General features: G+C 43.6%; 1 protein-coding gene across 1 annotated transcript in view; it reads left to right on the top strand.

Annotated features, from left to right (window-relative positions):
• The window catches only part of GLB1 (galactosidase beta 1), a 90834-nt gene that overhangs the window by 52469 nt on the left and 10691 nt on the right, over window positions 1-27674 (top strand). The window contains exons 11-15 of the mRNA XM_057705078.1: window positions 7306-7380; window positions 9424-9513; window positions 12952-13065; window positions 14646-14777; window positions 16868-17107. Of these exons, the coding sequence (XP_057561061.1) occupies window positions 7306-7380; window positions 9424-9513; window positions 12952-13065; window positions 14646-14777; window positions 16868-17107 (651 nt within the window). The remainder of the gene's footprint in view (window positions 1-7305; window positions 7381-9423; window positions 9514-12951; window positions 13066-14645; window positions 14778-16867; window positions 17108-27674) is intronic.

Raw genomic sequence — 27674 nt, forward strand, 5'->3', positions numbered from 1 at the left:
CACAGAATTGAATATAGTTCCCTGTGCTGTACAGTAGGACCTTGTTGTTTATCCATCCTATATATACTAGTTTGCATCTGCTCATCCAAATAGTCTTCTAAAGCATCGCCTGTACTCTTGTGGCATTAGTTTGTCCATTTCCTACAGACCTGGCTTTTCTAGTCTGTCTTCCAGAGTGATTTCTCTGAAACACTGATCTGGTCAGGACTCTGCCCCTATTTTCATCAAGCCTCATCTTTCAATTCCCTTCCCCCCCCCCCCCCCCGCTTTTTTTTTTTTTTACTATTTTTTAAAAAATTGAAGTATAGTTAATTTACAGTGTTGTGTTTGGTTCGGTTGTACAGCAAAGTGATTCAGTTCTTTTTCATTCTTTTTCAGATTCTTTTCCATTATAGGTTATTACAAGATATTGAATATAGTTCCCTTTGCTATTCAATTCTCACCTTCTTGTGTGTGACTCTCTAGCCTTAAAATGAAGGTACATGAAATTCTATGAATTTTACAGGAGGTGCAGTTTTTACCTCCTTGCCTCTGCACACACTGGTCCCTCTGCCTTTATCCATCTAGAAAATGAGGACGCATCTCATTACCTTCTCTGGGGTTCATCTTTGATTTATCTCTCTGCAGATTTAGTCACACTTTGTTTTCTGTCACCACATTATAGTGTGGAAATCTTGAATACACAACTTCTCCTAGTTTGTTAATATAACTTGTTTATACACATTCTTACTCTGGCTAGGGGCTGTTATTATCCTTAGTACCAAGCATAGGACCTGACACAAAGTACTTTCCTTGTTTGTTTGTTTGTTTGTTTGTTTTTTGCCGCGACACTCAGCTTGTGGGATCTTAGTTCCCTCACCAGGGATCAAACTCTGGCCCTGGCAGTGAAAGCGCAGAGTCCTAAACACTGAACTGCCAGGGAATTCCCCAAAGTACTTTCTTAATAAGAATTTGTTAGATAAATGAATGAAAACATGAGAGATCTTGGGGAAAGAAAAATTGGTCACCACTGAATCTATTGGATTCCACTGGGAAGAGAGCAGCTTCCCATGTTGAATTTGTCCATCTAAATAAGTGCAATAAGAAGCAATATTTATGACTGGTCTGGAAACTATGATTAAAGTACATACTACTCTGGAGAAATAAAGGTTCAGAAGTATAATATTTTGGCATATTTGTCTATTTCTTCTCTGACACACTAGTTGGAAAGAAGATTAGAATTTTGCTATATGATAATCACTGAAAACTCACTGTATTTTTTTTAAAGACAGAAGGTTGTGACAAATGGTAGCGACAGATGGAGGCTTAATATCGAGAATGTAATTCCAGATCCAAATAGATAATTGGGCAAAGGACATAAACAAATTATAGACATTTGGTGAAAGCTTTGGCATACACTATGTTAGGAAACATATAAAATGCTTATATCATTTGATCTGTTGACCCCTCTCTTGGAGCTTTTTTTAAAAAATAAAAAACCTGAACATAGAGAATGCTATAGACATGAAGTTGTTCATTGCGATATTACTTATAATATCAAATATTGGAAATAATTCAGTTCCTAATATTGAAAGGATGGTTATATAAATTCTGTCATATCCATTTGACTGTCATATGCAAGTAAATAAAATTATTGTCACTATTCGGTCATGCCAAAAGTGGCATTAGCAAATTACAAAATTATCTTATTTTTATGTGTGCGTAAGTAGGGGAGGGGTAGGAGGAAAACTAGAAGAGAGAAGATTTTGTGGGATTTTTTGGTTTGGGAATTATGGGGGAAGACCCTTTCTACTCTATTACTGTTCAGCAAAAAAAAGGAGGCAAGATGGAGCTGTAGAAACAACACTAGACTTAGAGTCCAAGTCCCTTGCCCTCTTTAAAATCTTGAGCAAGCTGCTCAGTCTCAGCTCCAAAAAGGAAATATAATAACTAGCTCTGAGGGCATTTGTGAGTAGTCAATAAGATGGCAGAACTGGCACGTCAAAGTTAGCTGAATGTAGGTTGAATAAAGGTGTCTGTGCAGTGACTTTCTCTTCCAGTGTGGTAGAGGGATTGCAGTCCAGGCTACATTGGAATCCACCTTGACTTCAGGAGTTAGATGTATCGTGGTCACTACCACGTGCGGCAAATAGGGGACCTCAGAAAACGAATCGTACAGCTAGCTGTCAGGTCTCCTCTGTGGATTTGTGTTTACTGCTTTTATTGGCCAGAATGGGGGGGGGGGCGGGGGGATGAATGGGGTGGGTCAGCTTGCAAAGGGGAAAGAATGTGGTCTAGACCTCAGGGGAAGCTGGGAAGAGAGATCTTACATCTTGCTCTAAGGTTAGCAGTAATTCTAGCCTCACATTCATGTTACTATGAGTCATGAAGGTCATTTTTTTTTTTCGCTGCGCGCAGGCTTTCTCTAGCTGTAGCCAGCAGGGACTACCCTTTGTTGTGGTGTGTGGGCTTCTCACTGTGGTGGCTTCTCTTGTTGCAGAGCACAGACTCTAGGCGCATGGGCTTCAGTAGCTGTGACAGGTGGACTCAGTAGTTGTGGCTCACGGGCTCTAGAGCACAGAGTCAGTAGTTGTGCACGGGCTTAGTTGCTCCGTGACATGTGGGATCTTCCAGGACCAGGGATCGGCGTCCCCTGCATTGGCAGGCAGATTCTTAACCACTGCACCACCAGGGAAGTCCCATGAAGGTCATTTTTAATATGATCTTTTAAAAATTTCACAGAAATATAGACTCATAGAATACTAGAAAAACAGAGGACTCCCAGTTCAAGATGACTGTCTGTCTACATATTCGTCCCCTCTCCCTTCCAAAATGTTACTGAATTATAAAAAATGATTTCTTTTTAAATGAAGCCAACAGGAGGGAGCTGTCCATGTATGAGAGATTTCAGCAGATTTCTGGGAAACAAAAATAGGTGGAGCAGTGGTGACTGAAGAAGTGAGATGGGGAAATGTAGGTTCCCAATGAGTGTGCAAAGGGGGTTATAGGAACAGGCGACAGGGAGTAAGTAGATCAGCCTTAAAGAACCCTGGAGAGCTGGGGTCCTGGAAATGCAGGCATGACAAAGGATGGAAATGAAAGCTGAAAATGGGAAGGCTGATGAAAGTCTACATAGTACCGGTCAGGTCCTTCACTCCTTCACCCTGCTTTCAAATGAACTGCCCATCAGGGAAGCCTCTTTCTACCAGTCAGAAAATCTGAGAATTAAAAAAAAAAATACTGTGGTGGATGGACCTAGAGTCTGTCATACAGAGTGAAGTAAGTCAGAAAGAGAAAAATAAATGCTGTATGCTGACACATATGTATGGAATCTAAAAAAATGGTACAGATGAACCCAGTGACAGGGCAAGAATATAGATGCAGATGTAAAGAACGGACTTGAGGACACAGGGTTGGGGGCAAGGAGAAGCTGGGACAAAGTGAAAGAGTAGTATTTATATTTATACACACCAAATGTAAAATAGCTAGTGGGAAGCAACTGCATAACACAGGGAGATCAACTCGATGCTTGGTGACGACCTAAAAGGGTGGGATAGAGAGGGTGGGAGGGAGGCTCAAGAGGGAGGGGATATGGGGATATATGTATAAATACAGCTAATTCGCTTTACAACAGTGTAAAGCTATTATACTCGAATAAAGATTGAAAGAAAAAAAGAAAAGAATGAATTACATCCACATGTACAGAGATGACAAAATCTCCAAGATATATATTATTATACAAAAAGAATTCAATAAAGAATAGCGTAAACAGGGGAAAAAAATAGTGCACAGCCGGAGAGCAAAGACGCCATGTATTACGTCTGACTCCCTGCCAAATAACCCTAAAACAAAGCTCCCCGCTGGACAAGCCTGGCTCCCGTACACAGAGCAGGCCCAGCAGAGAGAAGCTGAGTGTGCAGATGTTAGCACATTCACTTGGATTACCATCAAATATGAGCAGACAACTAAAGGTGACGGCCAGAGGTGTGAGCACATCCGTAAAACCTGCAGTGAGAAGGAGAAAGACCAAGATGAAATAAACAGAAAAATAACCCTAAAGGCAACAGAGAATTCAGGGGACAGGAGAGATCTTAAGCAAAACCAAGCAAACCCTCTCAAATGAACATCCTTCAGAGAGATTTGAGAAGATGCTACATCCATAAAACAAGAACAGGATACTTTGACATAGGAGACCAAGGAACAAGTTATTGGAAATTAAAAATAATCTCCTAGAAATTAGAACCAGAAAACAGAGATGAAAACAGGAGAGAAAAGATGAGACACATAGAGGAAAAATCTAGGATGTGCAGGTTACTTATAAGGAAGGGGGAAAAAATGGAGCAAAAGAAAACATCAAAGAAAAAATACAAATTCTCTTTTTTTTTTTTCCATGTCATCACACAGGATCAAAAGAGATTTATGCAGTCACAAAAATGATGAAATACAAAACTGACTTGTTTCCTTAGAAGTTAATTTTAGTTTTAGTCCCTTCTTTTGCCATCCAAATAAACCAACCACTTCTAAGACATGCTTTCTTTCTTTTCCCTCAATAAAATGTAATTCATTTCCTCATACCTTCTTTTTTTTCTTTTTTTTAAAATTAATTAATTTATTTTATTTATCTATTGGCTGCATTGGGTCTTCATTTCTGCACGGGGGCTTTCTCTAGTTGTGGCGAGCGGGGACTACTCTTTGTTGCAGTGCGCTGGCTTCTTTTTGCAGTGGCTTCTCTTTTTGTGGAGCATGGGCTCTAGGCACCCCGGCTTCAGTAGTTGCAACACAACAATACAGATTCTTTTTCCAAAACAAAAAAGGATATCTGAGTTGCCTAGCATACGGAATGTAAAAGACATGTGTATCCAGACACATCCTTATAAAAATTTAGGACACTGAGGATAGACAGCCTACAAGCTTCTATAGAGAAAACGCTGGTCACATTTTTCGAGAATGAGCTTGGTATGAGCCACACCAGGTGATAGAGGACACAGAACAGTACCCTTTGTATTCTGAGGGAAGATGATTTTCAACCTAGAATTCTATACCCATCCAGATTATTAATTAAATGTGAAATATTCAGACATTCCAAAGATTCAGCAAGTTTACCTCCCATGTACCAGTTCCTAGGAAGTTACTTGAGATTGCTCTAGCGAAATGAGGAAGTCATGAGATTTTAGAAACAAGAGCGAAAAGCCAGAAGAATAATGAAGATAAATCCTGGACTCTCGGGGAATTCTCTGGTGGTCCAGTGGTTAGGACTCGGCAATTTCCCCACCGTGGGCCTGGGTTCCATCCCTGGTCAGGGAACTAAGATCCCACAAGCCTTGTGGCGGGGCATTAAATAAGTAAATAAATAAAATGTAAAAGTTTTTTTGTTTGTTTGTTTGTTTTTAAATCCTGGACTCTCAAGCCTTGGAGCAGGAAGACTGAAGATTCCAGTAGGAAGTTTTCTGGGGTTGGGGGAGAGTGTTGGGAGAAACGTAATACCATCTCTGGAAATTTGGAACAACCTAAAAAGGTGTTAAACTAACAGCAGACAGGAAAAAAGAAAGGCAATTAGAAAAGGAAGAGAAAAGAAAAAAAAAGTCTGCAAAGAGAGAGAACCTGCCATCCTAGTGCCTATCCGCCACTTAGCTGTGCAGAGAGCAATATTTATATAATTGTAATATAATATAATTGTAATAATGTGAGCATTGGTGATTGATTTTTTTTTAATATTTATTTATTTATTTGGTTGCACTGGGTGTTAGTTGTGGCAGGCAGGCTCCTTAGTTGCAGCTCCAGGGCTCCTTAGTTGTGGCATGCATGTGGGACCTACTTCCCCAACTAGGGATTGAACCCAGGCCTCCTGCATTGGGGCATGGAGTCTTATCCACTGTGCCACCAGGGAAGTCCTTTGATTTTTAATTTAAAGTCAATGTACACTTGAAAGGAGGAGTTATGGCTATAGGACAGACCTTTAACCTTGACAACGTAAAAAGTACAGTTGATGGTTTGGAGGTGGGAGTGGAGAGGAGAGCTCAGGGAATGATGCAGATAGCCTTATCTTTAAATGTATGGACACAAGGGATAATGTCTTAGTTGGTTAGAACTAAGAATATACTAAGAATAGAACTAAGAATACAGGATACTATTTAAAGCTACAAAGGTAAAGAGTAGAGAAAGTGAAAATGACATAACCATGTTGGTGAGAAAGGGAGATATCTAGAAGAGTACAACTGAGCTGAATCTCGTGTATTAAAGAAATAAATGATCATGCTTTAAATTGATCAAACCAGAAATAGCAGATGAGTATATTATGCAGAGACTAAAAGAAGCAAAAATCGGAACAATTAAATGATTTTGAAATGGTTTCCTCTGAAGAACAGAAAGAAGAGAATAGTGAGTCAGGAAACTTGCTTTTTACTATAACAGTGTTTTATCTTCTTTTTTTATTACTTTTAGGAAGGGACACAGAGAAAGAGAGAGAGGAAGGGAGGGAGGGAGAAACAAAGAACTGTAAGGATCCTGACAGATCATAATACAACCTACTTGGAGATTCCAGATGGACACAGACTTTTTTGAGACCTGGGAATTACACCCATATCTTCTGATGTTAATATAAATTGTGTGTGTGAGTGTGTGTGTGTGTGTACATATTTAATAAGGTTTCCTCTTAATTTTTTATTTAAAAATAACTTCACACTTACAGAAAAGTTTCAGAACTAAGAAGAGTACAAAGCACACTTGTATATTCCACACCCAGATTCACCCATCAACATTTCACTCTATTTGCATCACTTGCCCCTGGCCGAGCCCGTGTGTTCCCTAAACCTCTGGAGGGTTGCAGACATCAGGGCCCTTCACCCCTAAATACTTCAGTGTGTATTTTGTGAGAATAGGCAGGAATATGCTCTTACATAACCACAGCACATTTAACATTGACACAAAACTTTAATCTACCAGTGAGATTCAATCTGAAAATAGCATCTTTTCCTACTGTAGGCTCCCTCCCTTCAGAGTCTGTTTTGCCACGTACATTTTTCCTCTTCTCCCCCACTTCATCTTCTGCTATCACCTTCATTCTCTCCACTTGTTTCTGCTTTTGGTTTTGAAGTCTTTTGTTCTATAGTTATTTGAATGATCCCTGGAGCTTAAAGCACAGACGTACAAAAATACACACTTAGATTCTGTTTTGGAGGTAGTTTTTGGTTCCTTTGCCTCTCCAAAAATCATTGGCCCTGTTGCTTGGGTCTTTGACCCTCCTTTTGAAACCTGAATTGTATAGATATATTTCTGAGTGTTTAACAGCTGTTTTTCTTTTCTGTCTTTTTCCACTCCGGTTTGTAGTTTGAAAAAGTACCGGAAGGTCCTATCCCTCCATCCACACCAAAGTTTGCATATGGAAAAGTTGCTCTGAAAAAGGTAAGAAAAAAAAAATGACAGAAATATTGAGAGTGAGGAAGTGGAATTCAGCAGTCGTGAGTGAAAGTGTTATGCTGGGGAATCGGTTGGTTAGTTTTCTGTGAACTTGCTTTCTGTGAGACCGATGGGTGGATGATGTTTCTGGGAAAACGGGGACATGGGAGGCAAGAAGCTCTGGGTGCACGTTGACAGGGTGAGCTCATGGGCATGAGCGGGCATCCTGAGAGCATTTGGCTTCCATCATGGACGTCAGAAACAGCACTAGGAGCCCTCGTGGAAGCAACGTGCCACCGTATCGTTATGGCTGGTGTCCTTATCTGTAATTCACCTTTTTTCAAGGGGGTTCTCAAAAGCCACAGGCATAAACCCTAAATTATACACTCCCCTCCATCTCAAAATCATGTCCTCATGGCTTGTGGTTTGTATGGTAATTAGGACATCGGGGGGGGGGGGGGGGGTGGAGCTAGAAATGAATCGTAAATGTGAGTGAAGAGCATTTTATTCTAGGGAAAGAGAAAAAGAAGAGAGGTTTCATTTGATAGTCGGGAGTGACATAAACCCAAGTCAGTTTGTTTTGCCCATCTGTATCTTCTTCAGGTTTTCCCCTTTGATAATCCCTAACTCCTACATGGGTTTACTCACAAGAAAAAAAAAAAAAAGTTACATATTTCTTAAGAATCTTGATAAATCTAAAATAGCATCATACGTTTTTATCTTTAAGCAAAATGCCAAACATGATTGTATAATTTTCCACTCGTGAAGCCCTTTGATGTTTTATTGGTTGGCTGAGCTCTTGTAACATTTTCCACCTCCTGTCGGATAGGTGTGTTACATTCTACAAAGAATGTGGTCTCTCTGCCTGATAGGAATCTTCTTTTAGATTAATCAAACTTTAATCACACTTGTAAAGGGAGACCTTCTACTTGTTCATTGCTACTGCTATTTAAGGAAAAGGTTGGTTTATATCTTTTAGAGCTGTGAAAAAATTTGTTTTTATGCAGCAGAATATAGTTGTAAATGTTTCAAACAACAACATTGCTAAAACCGGAAACTAAATATATATAACTGAAGGTAGCATATCAGCATATAACTGAATGCAGTTTATGTAGAATATCATTATATAGGATAAAAGCTTTCATCATGAGTTGAGTTCCTTTACTTGTCTGAAGGGGAAGGCACCCACTTAGGTGAATTGCTGGCATTGTACTTTAAGATTTTTTTTTTGTCTGTCAGCGAGGTAACCATGAAAAGTGTTTATAAAATTCCTGACTATTATTGTGCTGGGGAAAGCCCTGGCTTTGTGCTTTCCCAAACCTAACTGCAGATCCTGTCTGCACCGTGACTCAAGTGAGCTGAATCCCTGTTTCCTCTTTCCTAAAAAGGGACAGTAATGCCTGCCTTTGCCAGTGTTGTGAGAATTCACTGAGGTATACGGGGTCATGTGATGTCTCCCGTGGAGTCTGGTGAGGCCCCTAGAGCTTATAGCTGTTATCATTTTTGTTATCGCATCAGAATAAACACTGTAGGCTGCAAGAATACACAGTCGTTTGGGCTGAATATAATAAGTGTGAATCGAGTGTCCGCTACGTGCCGGGCGTTGGAGGTGAGCACAGGACTGACCCTGCCCTGAAGGAGCTGACAGTCAGCAAGGACAGCAGTGGTATAAAGAAGCGGAGAGTGATAACAGACGTGGGAAATATGCCGCAGACAAGTCCGGAGGAGGGCACAGTCGGAGCTACTTCATTTGGGGGTGGCGGGAAGGCATTACAGAGCCTTGGTTTTCATGCATTTTAGGGGTCTTTTATGTGCAGGAGGTTGTGTTTGCAAATATATATGTTTGGAACTCTTTTTAAGATGATCGTCCGTTGTTTTTCATCCAGATTTAGGGAATGGATGGAATTGATTGAAGGTGGCTGGGGGACAGCACTTGGTCGAATTCGAACGATTTCAGTTTATTTAGGGGGTTGGCCCCTGACGTTATTCTCTACAGTGATTACCAGGGAGGGGTGACGGTGAGTGAATGCTGCTTTTGTTTCTTTTCAGTTGAAGACAGTGGAGGAAGCTCTCAGCATTCTGTGTCGCTCGGGACCCATACAAAGCCTTTATCCCCTGACATTTATCCAGGTGAAACAGGTAGGCTTCAAAAGTGATGCTTCACCTTTTCTCGACTTGCAAGGGTGTGCTCTCTGCACTGCCAGTTCTGAGCACAGGGACCAGAACAGCAAGTAGGTAAATCCGACCCCACATAAAGTAACCATGGCTCTTCAGGCTCTTTTTAGTTCTGATTACTTCATGGGGAGCTGATCTTTCCTGTGTTTTCCCCCCATTTCTTATTATCAGATAGGTAGTGGCACAACCTGCTTTAGCGTAATTCTGTACAAGATATAAATTGACTGTATTTCGGACATAATTAATCTTTCTTATTAGGTATCAGAGGAAAACCACTATTTTATTACTCAGAAAAAGACAATTATTTGTCCTTAGTTAGCTCAAAGGTATAGGGACTGTGTTCTTCATAGATTAGATTATTTGAGATTCTTTTTCTTGCTTTGAAGAGAACAGAAGAGAGTACATCTTGTGTGTGTGTGTGTGTGTGCGCGTGTGTGTGTGTTTAATCTCCAGGCACAGCCCTCTCTTTATTGTAAAAGTTTTCCCCAACTTTTTGTTTTGGAAAACTTGCAAGAATAGTGCAACAGACACCCATAAAGCTTTCACCTAGATTCACCAAGTGTTAACAGTTGTTTCACTTGCTTCATCTTTCTCCGTGTTTGTACACAGTCAACTGGTTTTTTTTCCAACCTTTTGAAGTAGTTGTCAACATCATGACACTTCACCCTTAAATATTTAAATATTTAATTATTTTAAAAATATTGAATATTTTTTTAAATTGGCTGTGTTGGGTCTTCGTTGCTGCTTGCGGGCTTTCTCTAGTTGCGGTGAGCGGGGGCTACTCTTCGTTGCGGTGCGCGGAGACTTCTCTTGTTGTGGCGCTCAGGTTCTAGTTGTGTGAGTTTCAGTAGTTGTGGCAAGCAAGCTCAGTAGTTGTGGCTCGAGGGCTCTAGAGCGCAGGCTCAGTAGTTGTGGCGCACAGGCTTAGTAGTTGTGGCGCACAGGCTTAGTTGCTCCACGGCATGTGGGATCTTCCCAGACCAGGGCTTGAACCTGTGTCCCCTGCATTGGCAGGCAGACTCTTAACCACTGCGCCACCAGAGAAGTCCTACAGCATATATTTTTAAGAAGGACATTATCTTACATGACCACAAATAATGATCACCCTTGAGAAATTTACCATTGATACAATCCTATTATCTAATACACATCCCACTGTCAGGTATCCCTGGTCATTCTAATAGTGTCCTTTATAGCGTACTTTTTTCAGTCCAGTTTCCAGTTCACAGCCACACATTGCATTTGGTCTTCTTTCCTCTGAAACAGTTCCTGAGTCTTTTTTTTCTCTCTCTCATGGCTCGGACATGTCTGAAGAGTTCAGCCCAGCTGTTTTGTGTACCACCCCTCACTGGTTAGACTCGGTGAAACATTTTTGGCACAAACACGACAGCAGTGATGTGTTCGCAGGACACCATATCAGGATGCCCACGAGGTCACTTTGTGCCTTTGGTTCACTGTTCAGTTTGATCACTTAGGATCTCAACCCCATTTTTTGAAATGGAAAGTTATCTGGGCCCTCCTTTCTAACTTTCCAGGAGATCACCTTCTAGAGGGTGATAGAATAATACCACATCTGATCTCACTTTAGCGTATTTTGCCTCCAGCTACTATTGTCACACTTGTGATTTCACTCCGACAACACTGCTTTGTGATAAATAAAAATGAACAATTAGGGCTTCCCTGGTGGCTAAGTGGTTAAGAATCCACCTGCTAATGCAGGGGACACAGGTTCGATCCCTGGTCCGGGAAGATCCCACATGGTGTGGAGCAAGTAAGCCCCTAAGCCACAACTACTGAGCCCACGTACCACAACTACTGAAGCCCGAACATGTAGAGCCCATGCTCTGCAACAAGAGACGCCACCACAATGAGAAGCCTGAGCACTGCAACAAAGAACAACCCCCACTCGCCACAACTACAAAAGGCCCACGTGCAGCAATGAAGACCCAACGCAGCCAATAAATTAAATAAATAAAAAAAAAGAGAAGAATTAAGCTCTTACACACACACTTTTTTATTAGCATTGGGTACCATTCTTTCTCTGGTTTTAGCACACACTGGCTGTACGTCCACATCTTCATCTACCTGTCTTCTCCACCTAGTAGGGTCAGGGCACATCAGACAAGACACGACACCGAGCAGTAGGAACCTGGGAAGTGAATCCCAGGTCCGCGTATAGGCGCTGGCAGCCCTTGTTCTCTCTCAGACCCCTTATCTCTCATCTTTGGCCAAGGCTCTCGGATTGGGTGGAGCTCCTGGGCCCTGTGTTTCCGGTCTGAGACAAGCCCATAGAAGATTTATTTCCAGCAAACCGCTTAGTGGGCACAGCTGCAGGGGGTGGGGTGCAGCCCTGGTACCCCCGCAGCTGCCCTCTACTCCGTCCCGGAGGCCTCAGCTTTGTCTTTGCAGGGAGCACCTCAGCTTCTGCTCCCTTCCTGGAAAGCCTTGGCTAAGTTTCCCTCAGTCTCTGAGCTAGGACTCACCACTCTGGTACTTTCAAAAGATAAAAACAAGGGAGAGGTGGAGATTTGGGGTCTGGGATGGAGGCATCCTTGTGCTTGAAGGTTTGGCTGGTGACAGAATTGGCATTTGTTGAGTTCAACACTTTCCTGCAACATGAGAACATAGGTGAGTGTTTTCCTTCCACTCCTGCAAATCACCTCTCCATTTGCCTGGCGTGCACGTTCTTGCTTTTGGGGCCCGAGGAGTGGGAAACTTTGTCTCTTTTCCCTGCTGGATTTCTATTTGGACTCTCTCGTATAACTCAGGCTTTGTCCAGTTCCCCCAGCTAATAGCCACAGCAGAAAGCCACGAACTGAGGCTGATGGTTGGGGCCTTCCTTTCGGACCAGGGATCCCAGCTCTCAAAGCACTTTCTGACTTTGTGACAGGTTACACCCCCATCTCTGTCTGTTTCCCCTGCGCCTCCACTTTAAACAGTTTCTGATTGACTCTTGTTTTGTACGTTAGAGCGGATCTCCCCAAGAATCTGGAGAATGTTTTACCGAGCATTCTGTTGCCGTTTACCTTTTGTTTTTGTCTTTGGTTTTGGTTTTTGAGGTGCCAGAAATAACCTTTGGATATATATGATGGGATCCCCCTGAGTGATTCTGGGCAAATCACTTATGTTCCAGGGTCCAGGTCCCTCTTGTGGGAGAGAAGGGGACATTTGGCAAAACACTCTTTAGGCTTCCTTGCAGTTTGCTGCTCTGGATAGTCTTATTCTATGACCTGAAAATGGAAGCCGGTTCCCTTCTTTCAGATTGAATTGTGGCCAAGGCTGGGGAAGCATTTCATTCCTCTGGTTTTAGAAATGCCACTTTCACACAGATTGAGAGTGACTAAGTTCTCCTAGCATGAACGGCAAGACTGATGTCTTTTTCTTGCGCCCTTCTCTAACCAGTACTTTGGGTTTGTGCTGTACCGAACAACACTTCCCCAAGACTGCAGCAACCCGACACCCCTCTCTTCGCCCTTCAATGGCATCCACGATCGGGCCTACGTCTCTGTGAACGGGGTAAGAATTTGTCTGCCCCCACGGCGGAGGGGGTTGTAGGTTGCACTTGGTAACGTGACAGTCAGGGCCGTTGGTGCCTTTCCATCCTCAGGCTCCACCCCCTCCTCGTGATGTCCCTTGGTTGTGCCCCTTGCTTGCTGATGTAGCCTCACCTGTGCTCAGTCTACCTGAGATACTCTCCCTCACCCATCCGAACTGCAGGAAACCTTCCTGGTCGCCCTAGTCCAGGGCCGTCCTCTCTAACCGACCATGTGTGTCACCCATGTCTTCTTTGCTCCTGGAGGGCAGGGTCCGTTTTTTACACACCAGATGACTCATGTAACTTTGGGTCTTCATTACATGAGAAATTATATTCTAAAGGATTGTTCGTGATGATTAGAGCTAAAAGACACAAAGACTTTGGTTTTGTGGCAAAGTAAACATAACATTTTAGGAGTTCCCTTCTGCTCACTGAAACAATCATGTGAAGAAAACACGTGAAGAGATTTTTCCTAACCAAGAAAATTTGTTCAGAAAATTTTAAATGAAAATATTTCCATTCTGTTGTCATTAGCAGCTTTAATTTCAGTGGCAGCAAATGTCTAAGACATTTTGTGTATACTGACAGCAATTGTTTCTAGAATTCCAATTTGGGGGTTGTCAGTGAATTACAGTCATTTTTTAAAAAACCTTGCATTTAAAAAAATTAGGAATATGTTGCTGCTAAAATACCTGTTGTTTCCCCTCATTCTATTATTTCATCTTTGTGGTTAATACATCATATCAGCTATTTTGAAGTGAGACAACTCCACCTAACTCTCTGATTTTATCTCGTTTGTCTGATTTTGTCTCCTTCCTCCATGTTGTTTAGAAGCTACTTTTTGTGACTGCCTTTTTTGCTGTGAGAACATGAAGAGGTTCCTGTATTAGGAATCTTCCCCTGAAATTTTTGCCTCTATCCCCTCTCTATTAAAAATAAATGCACAGCCTACTCAACACTCTGTAATGACCTAAATGTGAGAAGAATCTGAAAAAGAATGAACACGTGTATATGTATAACTGAACCACTTTGCTGTACACCTGAAGCAAACACAACATTGTAAGTCAACTATACCTCAATATAAAATAAAAATTAAATTTAAAAAATAAAAAATAAGGGAATTTCCTGGTGATCCAGTGGTTGGGACTCCGGGCTTCCGCTGCAGGGGGTGCGGGTTCAGTCCCTGGTCCAGGAACTAAGATCCCACATGCTGCGCAGTGCAGCCAAAAAATAAATAAAGATAAAAATACTAAATCATAATAAATAATATATAAAAAGTAAAAATAAAATTAGATGCACAGCAAAACATCCCAGAGCTAAGGAAACCAGCCTCGCCCCTTCCTTGCTGGGAGCTGAGTCTGGTGACCTTCCTGTGTAGAAAGCAGTGACTTCAGGAACGTGACATCTGGCCAGTGACTTGGGCAAAGGAGCCATCAGAGCATTTCCTCCCAAGCCTGGTGACACTTCCAGGCAGGAAGATGAGTGCTGAGTTAACTGAGCGGACTGCCTCTCTACTGGCCCTCCTACCCTAGTTAATTTTCTTCTGGCATTGAACCCACAGGTCCCCCAGGGAGTCCTTGAGCGAAATCTTGTGATCACCCTGAACATAACAGGGAAAGCTGGAGCTACCCTGGACCTACTGGTGGAGAACATGGGGCGTGTGAACTACGGCCATTCTATCAATGACTTTAAGGTAAGCCTAGCCTCCCTGTTAGGAGTGAGATTCAAAGGTTGATGGACCTGTGCCTAAGCCATTGGGGAAGTTTCTGTAAATCCATTTAAAAACTCTCCCACATACACTCTTTCCCTCCAGCCCTGTTCAGAAGTAAATTTTTTTTTCTTTAAGAACTTTTATTGAGATACAATTAACATACAATAAACTGCATATATTTAAAGCATACAATTTGATATTTTTTTTCTTATTTGTAATGTATATATGGCAATCCCAATCTCCCAATTCATCCCATCCCACCCCCACCCAAGCCCCGCTTTCCCCACTTGGTGTCCATATGTTTGTCCTCTACATCTGTGTCTCTATTTCTGCCTTGCAAACCGGTTGATTTGTACCATTTTTTTTATATTCTGCATATGTGTGTTAATATGCGATATTTGCTTTTCTCTTTCTGACTCACTTCACTCTGTATGACAGTCTCTAGGTCCATCCATGACTCTACAAATGTCCCAGTTTCATTCCTTTTTACAACTGAGTAATATTCCATTGTATATATGTACCACATCTTCTTTATCTGTTCATCTGTTGTTGGACATTTAGGTTGCTTCCATGACCTGGCTATGCAAATAGTGCTGCAGTGAACATTGGGATGCATGTGTCTTTTTACATTATGATGTACATAGAATTAATATTTAAAAGCACACCCGCCTTGCAATATTTAATGACTGAACCTACCCTGATTTGTTTTGCAACCTAGAAGTTGGGTTAATTTGAAGACCTGTTTTCCTCTGCAGGTGATGAGAAAGTTGAGCTTTGCAAACAGAACCCTTCCCTTGCATTTGAGTTCAGTCATCCTTTCATAAGAAACAGGAGAAGGAAGCCACCACACTGCACTTTTCCTTTGCTTGAAAAACCTACCAAGCTCGCAAAAGGCACTCCCTTAATGACAAAGCCAGCTTAGTGTTTGGTCTGCTCTGTTTTCTGGGTGTGGATGAATCAGGACAAACTCCTGAACTGTAGAGAGCCTTTCCCTTGGTGCATTGCCTCTCGCTTCTGTTGGTTAGTCTGTGCTTAGGTGTCTAGTCCAAATACGTTTTTCTAATGCACATTTTGAGAGTGTTGTTCAGCAAATGTTTGGTAAGCTCATACTCTGTGCACACGCTCCGTGAGGTGCTTTGGGCGATGCAAGGATGTTGAGATATAGGCTCCCACGGGTAACTCACCATCTGCTAGAAGAGAGAAGGCCGCACCGAGGGAATCACGGTACCACCCACTCTAGGACCGGACAGGTGTCTGGGGCTATTTCCTGACCCTCCTGGTGGCACCTCAGAGGCAAGGCAATGACACTCTTAGGGAGTGGCCATACAGGGGCCACTTTTGTCTCCAGTAGAAATGTCCCTGTTACAGTCCTTGTGCTCAGGCTGTAATTAGTGGCCTTCCTGATTGGCTATCACAGGCCATGCTGACCTGTGGAGTGATGGGGACTCATATGAGATATCTGAGTCCCCAGGACCCAGCAAAGAGCCTGGCACACAACTGCCTGGTTAATGCTTGTTGAATTACTAATTGGGCAATTGAGGCTTGATATTGAGAGGTGTCCTGGGACTAATTTGGGATCCCACTGGGATGGAGAAGTTGCCCTCATAAAAGGCTGGGAAGAGGAAGCCAGATGAGCCATGAGCAAAGGCTTCGATGCAGTGGCTATTGCCATGGGCACCCCAGGCCCCTGCCACTGCTGGACAAATAGAGCAATTTCAGAATGTGAGTCTGAGGCTCCCCATCATCACCACGGCCTTTTCTGTCCTTTTACAGTGGGCTGGATGTTCTTTAGCAACGGCTCCCTCCGCTCACTCCCATCCTCAGATTCCATCATTTCCTCCATTCTAGCAATGTCTCTGAACCAAACACTGAAGACTGAGGATTTGGAGTCAAAAGCTCTGACCTCAAGCCAGATCTGTCACTTAGATGTACACACCATTTGAGTCTGCGTGTACTGTTGGTGTTTCATATCCCAGTTTGCTTTTCCCAGAAATTCAGGGCTGGAACACAGAGTCACTTGAAGTCTCCCTCCACCCCCACCCCCAGCTCATTGCTCTGTTTCTCCTTTACAGGGTCTTGTTTCTAATTTGACCCTTGATTCCAATATCCTCACCGACTGGAAGATCTTCCCACTGAATATGGAGGATGCAGTACGCAGCCACCTGGGGACCTGGGATGGCCATGGCAGCAGCTATGCCCATAGCCCATCTAACTACACACTTCCGGCCTTTTATGTGGCTAACTTCTCTATTCCCACCGGGATCCCAGACTTGCCCCAGGACACCTTTATCCAGTTTCCCGGATGGACAAAGGTATGTGTCTTCACGGAAAGTGTTTGAATTCAGGCGTAAGACGTCTGGTTTTCAGTCTCTTTATAAAGAATCAAAAAGAGCTGCTAATGGGATGCTGTGTGACAGTCTGGGAGTGGAGGGTTTTCTGTGGAAGTTTATCTATTTCTCAGGAGCAGGACCACGGCAGATCTTCGAAGATGCAATGGTCCGCATGAAGGTACACCATCTACCCCATTTTCATTGACTGACAACTTCCTTTAGCAACTTCCTCCTTCCTCTAAGAGAATCATAACCCCTTCAGAAAGTGCCTAAGAGGAGCATTTCTTCTTTATCCTGAAGAAAATCTGCCCCAGGCAAAAGGGTGAATCTCTGGGGAGCCTGTTTTCTCTTGTTCATGCCTAATTCTGTACTCTTGGAATACCCCCACCTCCGTGTGAAGGTGCCCCAGTGTCCTGGGGTCTTCCACCACTGTACTATTCTCAGCTCTCCCTTGGCCACTCTACCGCCTGCTCACTCTCCTTTATACTTTGAAGACATTAGCTTGTCTTCTTTCACCATTGTCTTCTCCACTTCAAGTCCTATTTTCATCCTAGACGCTGTTATCATGACTCAGTTATTGATTCAACAGATATTTTAGTGGCCACTGTTACCAAGAGTGGGTCCAGCTGCTTGCTGCTCCAAAGCCAATAAAGAGGCAAGGTTGGTGGAAAGGAAAGCTTGCTTTATTGTGGTCGCCAGCAACTGGGGGTGAGGAGGGCAGACTCCTGCCCAAAGGCTGACTCCACCCTAGTCAGCAGGCAAGAGCTTCTGTAGGCAGAGGGCGGGGGCTATGTGCAGAAACAGCACAGTCAGCTCTGGCAGTCATCTTGAAATTGGTCATGCAGTGGTCTGATCAGCATCATCTTGGTTGTTTTAAGTACAGTTAATCTTCCGCTCTGGGGTCAGTTTGTTACCATTTTCTTGAGGCCAATTCTGGCAGCTTGTATCATGGCTACACTCTGGTCCTCATGTGGTTCGCTTCTTCCACCTGGTGGGGTTTCAGTATCTATAAGACAGCTCACAGAACATGGCTCAGAATATTATCTATAGCCCTTGAGGAGTAGCTAAAGGTCCTTGACTTTGTTTACTGACTAAACTATTATTGTTTTGTCCTATTTGATTGTTTTCCTGTGCTTCTGTATTGTCTCACTTCTCTGATTAAATTTATCCTTTGGCTAAAGTTTTTCTAGAGACAAAAGGCAAGTGGAGGACATGGGGATGGAGAACCATAGGGTCCTGCTCCATTTCAGTCCCTTCTTTTCTTTGATACTCCTCAGTCTTGAGGAGGGGCAGGTATAGAACAAGAAAGGGAATAAAGTTTTGGATGGAGAGGTTGATCATAAACTTGGCAGAGGAACTCAGTTTTAGTTTGATTTCTGTTCCAATTTTCCCCAACTCTTTGAAGGAATGGGGTGACAACTACTCTGGCTACTTCCTGCTGAAAGGGAGCCTAGACCTGCCTAATCTGGGGAATGGACACAGAGTTGGAAATAATCTTGAGTTCCAAGCTTAGCATCAATATTTTGTATTATGAAAATATTACCTCTCTCTTTGTCATAGTACCTGGACAAACATTTGAAAATTAGTGAACATACTACAATGAGGATAATAATCAAAATGTATTTTTGTACTATTCTCTGAATGTATTTTTTCCCTTAATGGTTAAAGCAGATGTACAATGTATGTTTAATAGGCCATAAACAGGCTGTTTGGTTAGCCTAAAGTTCAAATTAAATCATGTATAAGCCAGAATAACTCCCCCATACCTAAATATGTGAAAATTTCTTTTATCATTTTCCCCTTTCAATTGTAAATCTTTCCATAGAAAGCATTGAAACTCAGTGTATTTTTCTTTTTTTTTAATACATTTTATTGGAATATAACTGCTTTACAATGTTGTGCTAGTTTCTGCTGTACAACAAGGTGAATCAGCTATTTGTATACATATATCCCCTATCCCCTCCCTCTTGAGTCTCCCTCCACCCTCCCTATCCCATCCTTCTATGTTGTCACAAAGCACTGACTTGATCTCCCTGTGCTATGCAGCAGCTTCCCACTAGCTATCTGTTTTACATTTGGTAGTATATATATATAAGTGCTACTCTCTCACTACATCCCAGCCTCCCCTTACCTGCTATGTCCTCAGGTCCATTCTCTATGTCTCTGTCTTTACTCCTGCCCTGCCACTAGGTTCATCAGTATCATTTTTCTAGATTCTATATATATGTGTTAGCATACAGTATTCGTTTTTCTCTTTCTGACTCACTTCACTGTGTATGACAGACTCTAGGACCATCCACCTCACTACAAATAACTCAATTTCATTCCTTTTTATGGCTGAGTAATATTCCATTGTATATATGTGCCACATCTTCTTTATCCATTCATCTGTCGATGGGCATTTAGGTTGCTTCCATGTCCTGACTATTGTAAATAGTGCTGCAGTGAACATTATGGTACATGTATCTTTTGAATTATGATTTTCTCAGAGTATATGCCCAGTAGTGGGATTGCTGGGTCATATGATAGTTGTATTTTTAGTTTTTCAAGGAATCTCCATACTGTTCTCCATAGTGGCTGTACCACCTTACATGCCCACCAGCAGCACAGGAGAGTTCCCTTTTCTCTACACCCTCTCCAGCATTTATTGTTTCTAGATTTTTTGATGATGGCCATTCTGACTAGTGTGAGGTGATACCTCATTGTGGTTTTGATTTGCATTTCTCTAATGATTAAGTGTATTTTTCCAAAGTTGACAAAGTGGCTCAGTTGCCTGCTCTGGGTCTATTCATGTCCCTCAGTGCTTGGCCTACTTTTTGTTTATATATTTGTCTAGTCATCCATGTTGGGGGAAAACTAATCAGACATAACAAACAAGTACAGAAAGATTTGTTGATGGGGAAACTTTTTATAGGCTATACATTTTATCAATTATACCCAATTGTCACACAGACATCATACATGTGCTTTAAGCAGTAAACTTAAAGCCAGCAGTGATACACATCATTAACAGTTGTACTCTGTGACGACTTCATTAAACAATTTCATTGAGGTCAAAAGTATGGTTAGAAGAAAAACAATAGCTTTCCATTAGAATTCTTCAAATTTTTTTTATCAGAATTCCTCTCTGAGGTTCCTCAGGGGCCCTTTGGAAAACTCAAAGTTAGATAGATAAAGAAATTTTCAATCTGTTATCAAAAGCGGCTCAATATTCCAGGAAAACTTTGTTCTCTTAACAGAGAGAAAATCAAATTTCCACCTTGTACCAGGTTACTGTTAACAAAATTCATTTACATAATTAAATTCAATCTAATCTTAATCAATCTTAACAATGTATAAAATTCTTTCCTCAAAGTACCTTTCTTTTTACAAAAAAGGATACTTTCTGTATCCATTTTAATTTGTCCCTTATCTTTTTCCCAACCAGAAACAACCAGCTTCAGGACAAAATTATTCTCCTTTTATCCCTCAACAGAGATATCTCCAGGGAATTCCCTGGTGGTCCAGTGGTTAGGACTCTGCCCTTCCACTGCAGGGGACATGGGTTCAATCCCTAGTTGAGGAACTAAGATCCCACTTGGCACAACTAAAGGAAAAAGAAAAAAAAGATCTCCATTCTTTATATTTTCTCTCGCCAACAACATATATCCTACTTGGTTTACATACTGAAATGTTTCCCTTATTTTTACGTATTACAATTTCTAACCCTTTAAAACCTTAATAAAACTAAGAAACAAGTAATCAAACTGTTATACCAGCATTTCTCTAACTACATATGCAAAAATAACCAGTTCTGGAATTTCAAAAGAGTTTCATCCTAACCAATTTTTTTTGGAGTTTGAAGAATACTCTTGGTGGCCACACAGTGTTTTAAAAAATCATCTTTCTTTTTCTTTTGTCATAGTTTCAGAGCTAAAAATCTTTCTAATGAATTGAACCTGAATTTCTCATTTTACAAAAGGCATAAAGAGTACCAGATACACAAATGGAATACACACACATGCCAGAAGACAGAACTGTCACAGATCCTCTGAGAGAATGACCAATACAGAGTCCCAAACAAACACTTCCCAACACAAACGGTCCTCGACGGTAGACACACATCAGAACCAATGGGCAAAATGTCCAAATGACACTCAGTGCTCACAAACGATTCTCAATGTCAGACACGCATCAGAACCAATTGGCAAAATACCCAAACAGCACCTCATGCTCAAAAGAGAAGTTTGCCAGGTGCACACCGGTGCACTCACTCAGTCTTGGAGCTCATCAGCTCATCCAGAGGCATCTTTCTGTTCCATCAAGGAAAAGCGTACGTTGGCAGTCAGTGCTGAGAAGGGAGAAACAGGGAGTAGCCCCGAAACAATTGTTTTCAGCAGCTGCCAGAAACACTCCCAAATCCCCCTCTCGGGGCCCGTGAGCCACAAGCAGTGGGCTCCTTGCAGCCATCCTGGCGAGAGCGCAGCTTCACACCAGGAGCCAAAACCTGTTAGTGAAGGTGGGTCCAGGTGGTCGCTGCCCAAAAGCCAATAAAGAGACAATGTTGGTGGAAAGGAAAGTTTGCTTTATTTATGAGGCCGACACACAGGAGGGGAGGGCAGGCTCCTGTCCAAAGGCTGACTTCCCACCCCCTTCAGCTGACAATTAGTGGGCAAGAGGTGGAGGGAGGGGGCTACATGCAGAAACAACACAGTCAGCTCAGACGGGCATCTGCAGGTTGGTCCTGTGGTGGTCTGACCAGCATCATCTTGATCGTTTTAAGTACAGTTACTCTTCAGCTCCACGGCCAGTTTGTTACCAGTTTCTGGAGGCCAATTCTCAGAATTCTGGCAGCTTGTATCATGGCTATAGTCTGGTCCTCATGTGGTTCACTTCTTCCACCTGGTGGGGTTTCAGTTTCTATAAGACAGCTCACAGGACATGGCTCAGAACATTATTTATAGCCCTCGAGGAGGAACTAAAGGTCCTTGACTTTGCTTACTGACTAAACTATTATTGTTTTGTCCTATTTGATTGTTTTCCTGTGCTTCTGTATTGTCTCACTTCTCTGATTAAACTTATCCTTTGGCTAAAGTTTTTCTAGAGACAAAAGGCAGGTGGAGGACATGGGGATGAAGGACCATAGGGCCTTGCTCTGCTTCACTACTACGCGTCCAAACTTTGTGCCAGGGACTAAGGGTACAATAAGGAATAGAACCCGATGTGGTTCATGGAACTTAAAGTCTAGTTGGGGCAGCCGACCCGAAGCGTATAATCACCCGATTTAAATGATAAAACTGCAGCTGCAGTGGATGCTAAGAAGGGATGTGGAGGTTGATAATAATTGGGCACTTGACCTTGTCAGGGAGGTCAGGGAAGCTTCCCTGTGGACACTGATGCTTGACAGAGATAGGAGTGCCGAATAGGAATTCACATGGCAGAAAAGGGAGGGGAACATGCTCCAGGCAGAGGAGACAGCATGTGCAAAGGCCAGGTGGTTAGAGGGAAAAGTGGCCAGTGTGAGGAACTGATAAAGCACTGAAATGTATGGAACACAGAGAAAAGGGAGGGTGGTTCAGAGAAGAGGCTAGAAAGCGGGTAGAGACCATATCGGGACAGGGCAATTAAAGCACATTAAGGTTTTGTCTTTTTGTCACCAGCCACTGAGGCACGAGAGAGACATGGCACGATGGTGATGTGATGAACCTCTGTGACCCCAGGATGGCTTGGGTGAGGGTACATGCAGATTCAGAAAAACTATCTAGGAGGTTGGGCCATAGTTTCATTGAGAGACTGGGATGGCGGGAGCCAAGATGGAGATGACATCAGCTATATGAGAGATGTCTGAAGTTAAATCAGGAATTCCCTGGCAGTCCAGTGGTTCGGGCTCCGCACTTTCACTGCCAAGGGCCCAGGTTCAATCCCTGGACAAGGAGCTAAGATCCCGCAAGCCACATGGCACAGCCAAAAAAAAAAACAACAGTGAAGTTAAGTCAATAAGATGTGATGATAGATCAGATATGGGGGTTTAAAGAGAAGGATGGGGCTTCCCTGGTGACGCAGTGGTTAAGAATCCGCCTGCCAATGCAGGCGACACGGGTTCAATCGCTGCTCCAGGAAGATCCCACATGCCACGGAGCAACTAAGCCCGTGTGCCACAACTATTGAGCCTGCGCTCTAGAGCCTGTGATCCACAAGCACTGAGCTCATGTGCCACAACTACTGACACCCACGCGCCTAGAGTCTGTGCTCTGCAACAAGAGAAGCCATGGCAATGAAGAGCCCATGCACTGTGATGAAGAGTAGCCCCCACTCACCGCACCTAGAGGAAGCCCGTGTGCAGCAACGAAGACCCAACACAGACAATAAATAAATTTATAAAAAAATAAAGAGAAGGATGTATCAGATGACGCTGAGGTTCCAGGCTTGCAGCTGGGCAGATGGTGCCATTTACTGAAAGCAGAAGTTTCAGAAGAGGACTTGGGCTGGAAGAGCAAGGTCATGAGTCTGGATGTGGACAGCTGAGTCAGAGATGGCTTGGAGAGAAGGTATCCCTCCTCTGAATCCCCACCCATAAATCCAACAGTGGAGAGGAGGTACCCGAGGAGGCTATTGGATTTATGGGTGGGGATTCAGAGGAGGGATCCGGGCTGGGAATATACGTATGAGATCATTTGTGCATGAATGGTCGTTGAAGACATGGGATGGACGAGGTCCTGTAAGGAGAGAGGATGCAGAAGGAACAAAGGAAGACCTCAGGCTGACCTTTGAGAGACATAAACATGACAGAGGGTGAGGAGGGGAGACCAAAGACATGAGAGGAGAATGGCATTTATGCTGCCAAGAGGACAAGTGAGATGAAGACAGAAGCATCTCTGCTGGATTTAGCACCAAGGGGTCACGGGGACCCTTGGTAAAGGCTAAGGCATCGGATGGCTTAGGCCTCCTATTGAGGAGTATAGGGGAGTAGGTGAACACATGAATAAATACAGATAGTTGAAGATAAACATTCTTCGTGAGAAGTTTGACTCTGAAGGAGAAGAGGAAAAAAATACTGGGAAAAAAACTGGAAGAGACGATGCACACGGCATGTGTTTAATAAATGCCCGTTTATAATGTTTGCTTTTTACATGTTTATGGAAATATATTTTCATTATCATTCTGTTTGAAATATTTTCTAATTTACCTTATTATCTCTTCTTTGAGCCATGGATTATTTAGAAATGTGTTGTTTAATTTTTACATATTTGGGGGTTTTTTAACATCTTATTTTTGATTTCTAATTTAATTCCTCTATAAAACTCCTGGAAGAAGGAGACAGATCTTCATGATCTTGGGTTAGGCAAAGACTTCTTAGATTTGACAACTAATACATGATGCTTAAAGGAAAAAATTGGTAAATTGGACTTCATCAAAAGTGAAAATGTTTTCCCTTCAAAAGACATTGTTAAGAAAATGAAAATCCAAGCCACAGACTGGCAGAAAATATTTTCAAATCATGTGTCCGACAAAGAACTTGATTCTAGAATATATAAAAATTCATATAACTCAGTGATAGGAAGAAAACCAACCCAATCAAAACATGGGCCAAGGACTTGCATGGATAGTTCACCAAAGAAGATATACAAATGGTTGATAAGTACATGAAAAGATGCTTAATACTCGGCATCATTAAGGAAGTGCAAATCAACTGCAGTGAAATACCGCTTCACCCCCACTAGAATTGTTATAATAATGAAAGATGGACAAGAACAAAGGTTGGCAAGGACGTGGAGAAACGGAAGCCCTCCTACATTGCTAATGGAGATGCAAAACGGTGCAATCACTTTGGAACGCAGTTTCTTCAAGGGTTAAATATAAAATTACCATAGGCGGGCTTCCCTGGGGGCGCAGTGGTTAAGAATCCGCCTGCCAATGCGGGGGACACGGGTCCGATCCCTGGGCCAGGAAGATCCCACGTGCCGCGGAGCAACGAAGCCCGTGTGCCTAGAACCCGTGCTCCACAAGAGAAGCCACTGCAATGAGGAGCCCATGCACCGCAACGAAGAGTAGCCCCTGCTCGCCGCAGCTAGAGAAAGCCTGTGAGCAGCGACAGAGACCCAATGCAGCCAATCAATTAATAAGTAAATTTTTTTTAAAAATTTACCATAGGATTTATCAGTTCTTCTAGGTATTTCCAAAACAAATGAAAACATATATCCACACAAAAACTTACATGCAGATGTTCATAGTAGCATTATCAAAATAACCAAGAATTGGAAATAATTCAAAATGTTCATCAACTGATGAAAGGGCAAATAAACTGTGCGATATCCATCCAATGGAATGGTATTCCACAGTAACAAGGAGCAGGCTCTGATACAGGCTGCAACGTGGATGAATCGGAAAAACATTATGCTAAGTAAAAGAAGCCGGTCATAGAAGACCACATGTTGTATGATCCCATTTGTATGAATCGTTCAGAGAAGGCAGATCTGTAGAGACAGAAAATAAGCGAATGGTTGCCTGGAACTGAGGGTGGGAATAGAAAATGACTGCAAGTGGGTATGGGGTTTCTTTTTGGGGTGATAGAAATGTCCCCAGATTAAACTGTGGTGATGGTTGCAAAATCTTTTTAAATTTATTGAGACTTGGTTTACGGCCCAAGCATGTGGTATTTCTTGCTGAACATACCTCTGGCATTTTAAGCTCTACCATCCTCTCTCTGGACACGTGTTTCTATCCCTCAAACTCTCATGCCTCCCCAGCCTACTCTTGCATCTTAAGGATGACCTGAAACTCCACCATTAAGGCTGCCGTTCTTCCCTATCCTGCCTAGACATGACCACCATTTTGTTTTTTGTTTTTGTTATTTATTTATTTACTTATTTATTGTCTGTGTTGGGTCTTCGTTGGTGTACGCGGGCTTTCTCTAGTTGCGGCGAGCGTGGGCTACTCTTCATTGCGGTGCAAGGCTCCTCATGGCGATGGCTTCTCTTGTTGCAGAGCACGGGCTCGAGGCACGTGGGCTTCAGTCGTTGCAGCACACAGGCTCAATAGGTGCAGCTCACGGGCTCTAGAGCTCAGGCTCGGTAGTTGTGGCGCACGGGCTTCGTTGCTCCGCGGCACGTGGGATCTTCCCGGACCAGGGCTCGAACCCACGTCCCCCGCATGGGCAGGCGGATTCTTAACCACTGCGCCCCCAGGGAAGCCCCACCACCGTTTTTTTAAGAGCCATAAATGCGCTGGCCCCTTGCTCTTCCACTCTGTCGCCTTGGTCATCCTCCCTTGGGACTGGGTCCACCCTGGGCCTCTGCGGGTTCCCCGGTAACTGAGCAGCCCTGAGGGGCCACTCCGGCACGTGTGTCAGGGCCGCGATCCCCTCCCTGTCTCCGAACTCTGGAGGCCCCCGAGTTGCCCAGCAGTCCTCGGCCTCGCTCTTCCCCGTCCCCAGCTGGCCTGTATAACGCTCGCCCCCGCCCCGAAACGCCCGTCCTCCTCCCCACCCCCTCCTCCTCCCCACCCCCTCCTCCTCCCCACCCCCTCCTCCTCCCCACGCCCTCCGCTGAGGACTCACCCTCCTTGAACGCTATCAGGTGGAGCGCCCTGGTCCCTCAGCTTCCTGTCAGACTTATCTCTCTGCTCCACCCTCGCTTCCTGCCCAGTGGCCTCTAGGAGGAAGTCTAAACTCCGAATCCCCTCCCCACCTCTCTCCTCCAGGCTGAGATCCTGTTCTCTTACTTCCTCCTCCTGCGTCTTGTTGGCCTGTCTTCTCGGCCAGCTTCCGTGTGGCCACCCAGAAGCGGTGTCCGGGGGCTCTGGGACCCAGAAACAAAGCAGAGCCCTCCCCAGTCATCCCACTGGAGCTCACAGGCTCACTCTTCTCGTTCTCTCGCTCTCTTGCCCACCCCACCCCCCGTCCTTTCCCCCCTTCGCCTTCTTGATGTCCTCTGTTCGTGCTTTTTCATTCCCTCCCTCTGCCCCCCGGGCCGTCACAGCATCAAGACTGGCGTTAACTCGTCTCTGACACCTTCCTAGACCCTGAGTCCCCCTTAATCCATCCCTTACCCCGCCTGGACTCAGCTCTGTGATGCTTCATCACTCAGGCTGGCACCCTGGTTTCACTCATGGAGTCTTAAGTTTCACGAGGGGCATTTCTTTAAGGGCCCAGTTCATTCTGCATCCTCCCTGGGCCTGGCTGCTCTGTGACTGCTTTCAGGTGGAAGGGGGGGGAATCGCCTGGGTTGCTGGGTCCCTTGCAGGAACGCACGTGACAGGAGTGTAGGCCCTTGGGCAGTTCTGTTGGTGAAGAGGGGCTCAGCTGGAGCTGTGTGTACAGCACCAAGGCCGATGAGAGGACCCAGCACAGACCACTGCTAACCAGGTGGTGTCAGTTTAGTGCCTTGAGAGAAAGAACCTTCAGGAGATGCAAAGCAGAAAGAGAACATTACCTGTCACAAGAGTTATGATCAGGGCTGGGGGGCTCAGAGGGAGCTTGAAACACACCTGAAGGAGGGGTGGTCCTTCCTCAGAATCAGAGGTTTTGTCAGGGAGGGAATTTCAGGTGAAAGAATAGTAGATGCAAAAGTAA

This window comes from Hippopotamus amphibius, chromosome 13, assembly GCF_030028045.1.
Source record: "Hippopotamus amphibius kiboko isolate mHipAmp2 chromosome 13, mHipAmp2.hap2, whole genome shotgun sequence".
NCBI lineage: Eukaryota > Metazoa > Chordata > Mammalia > Artiodactyla > Hippopotamidae > Hippopotamus > Hippopotamus amphibius.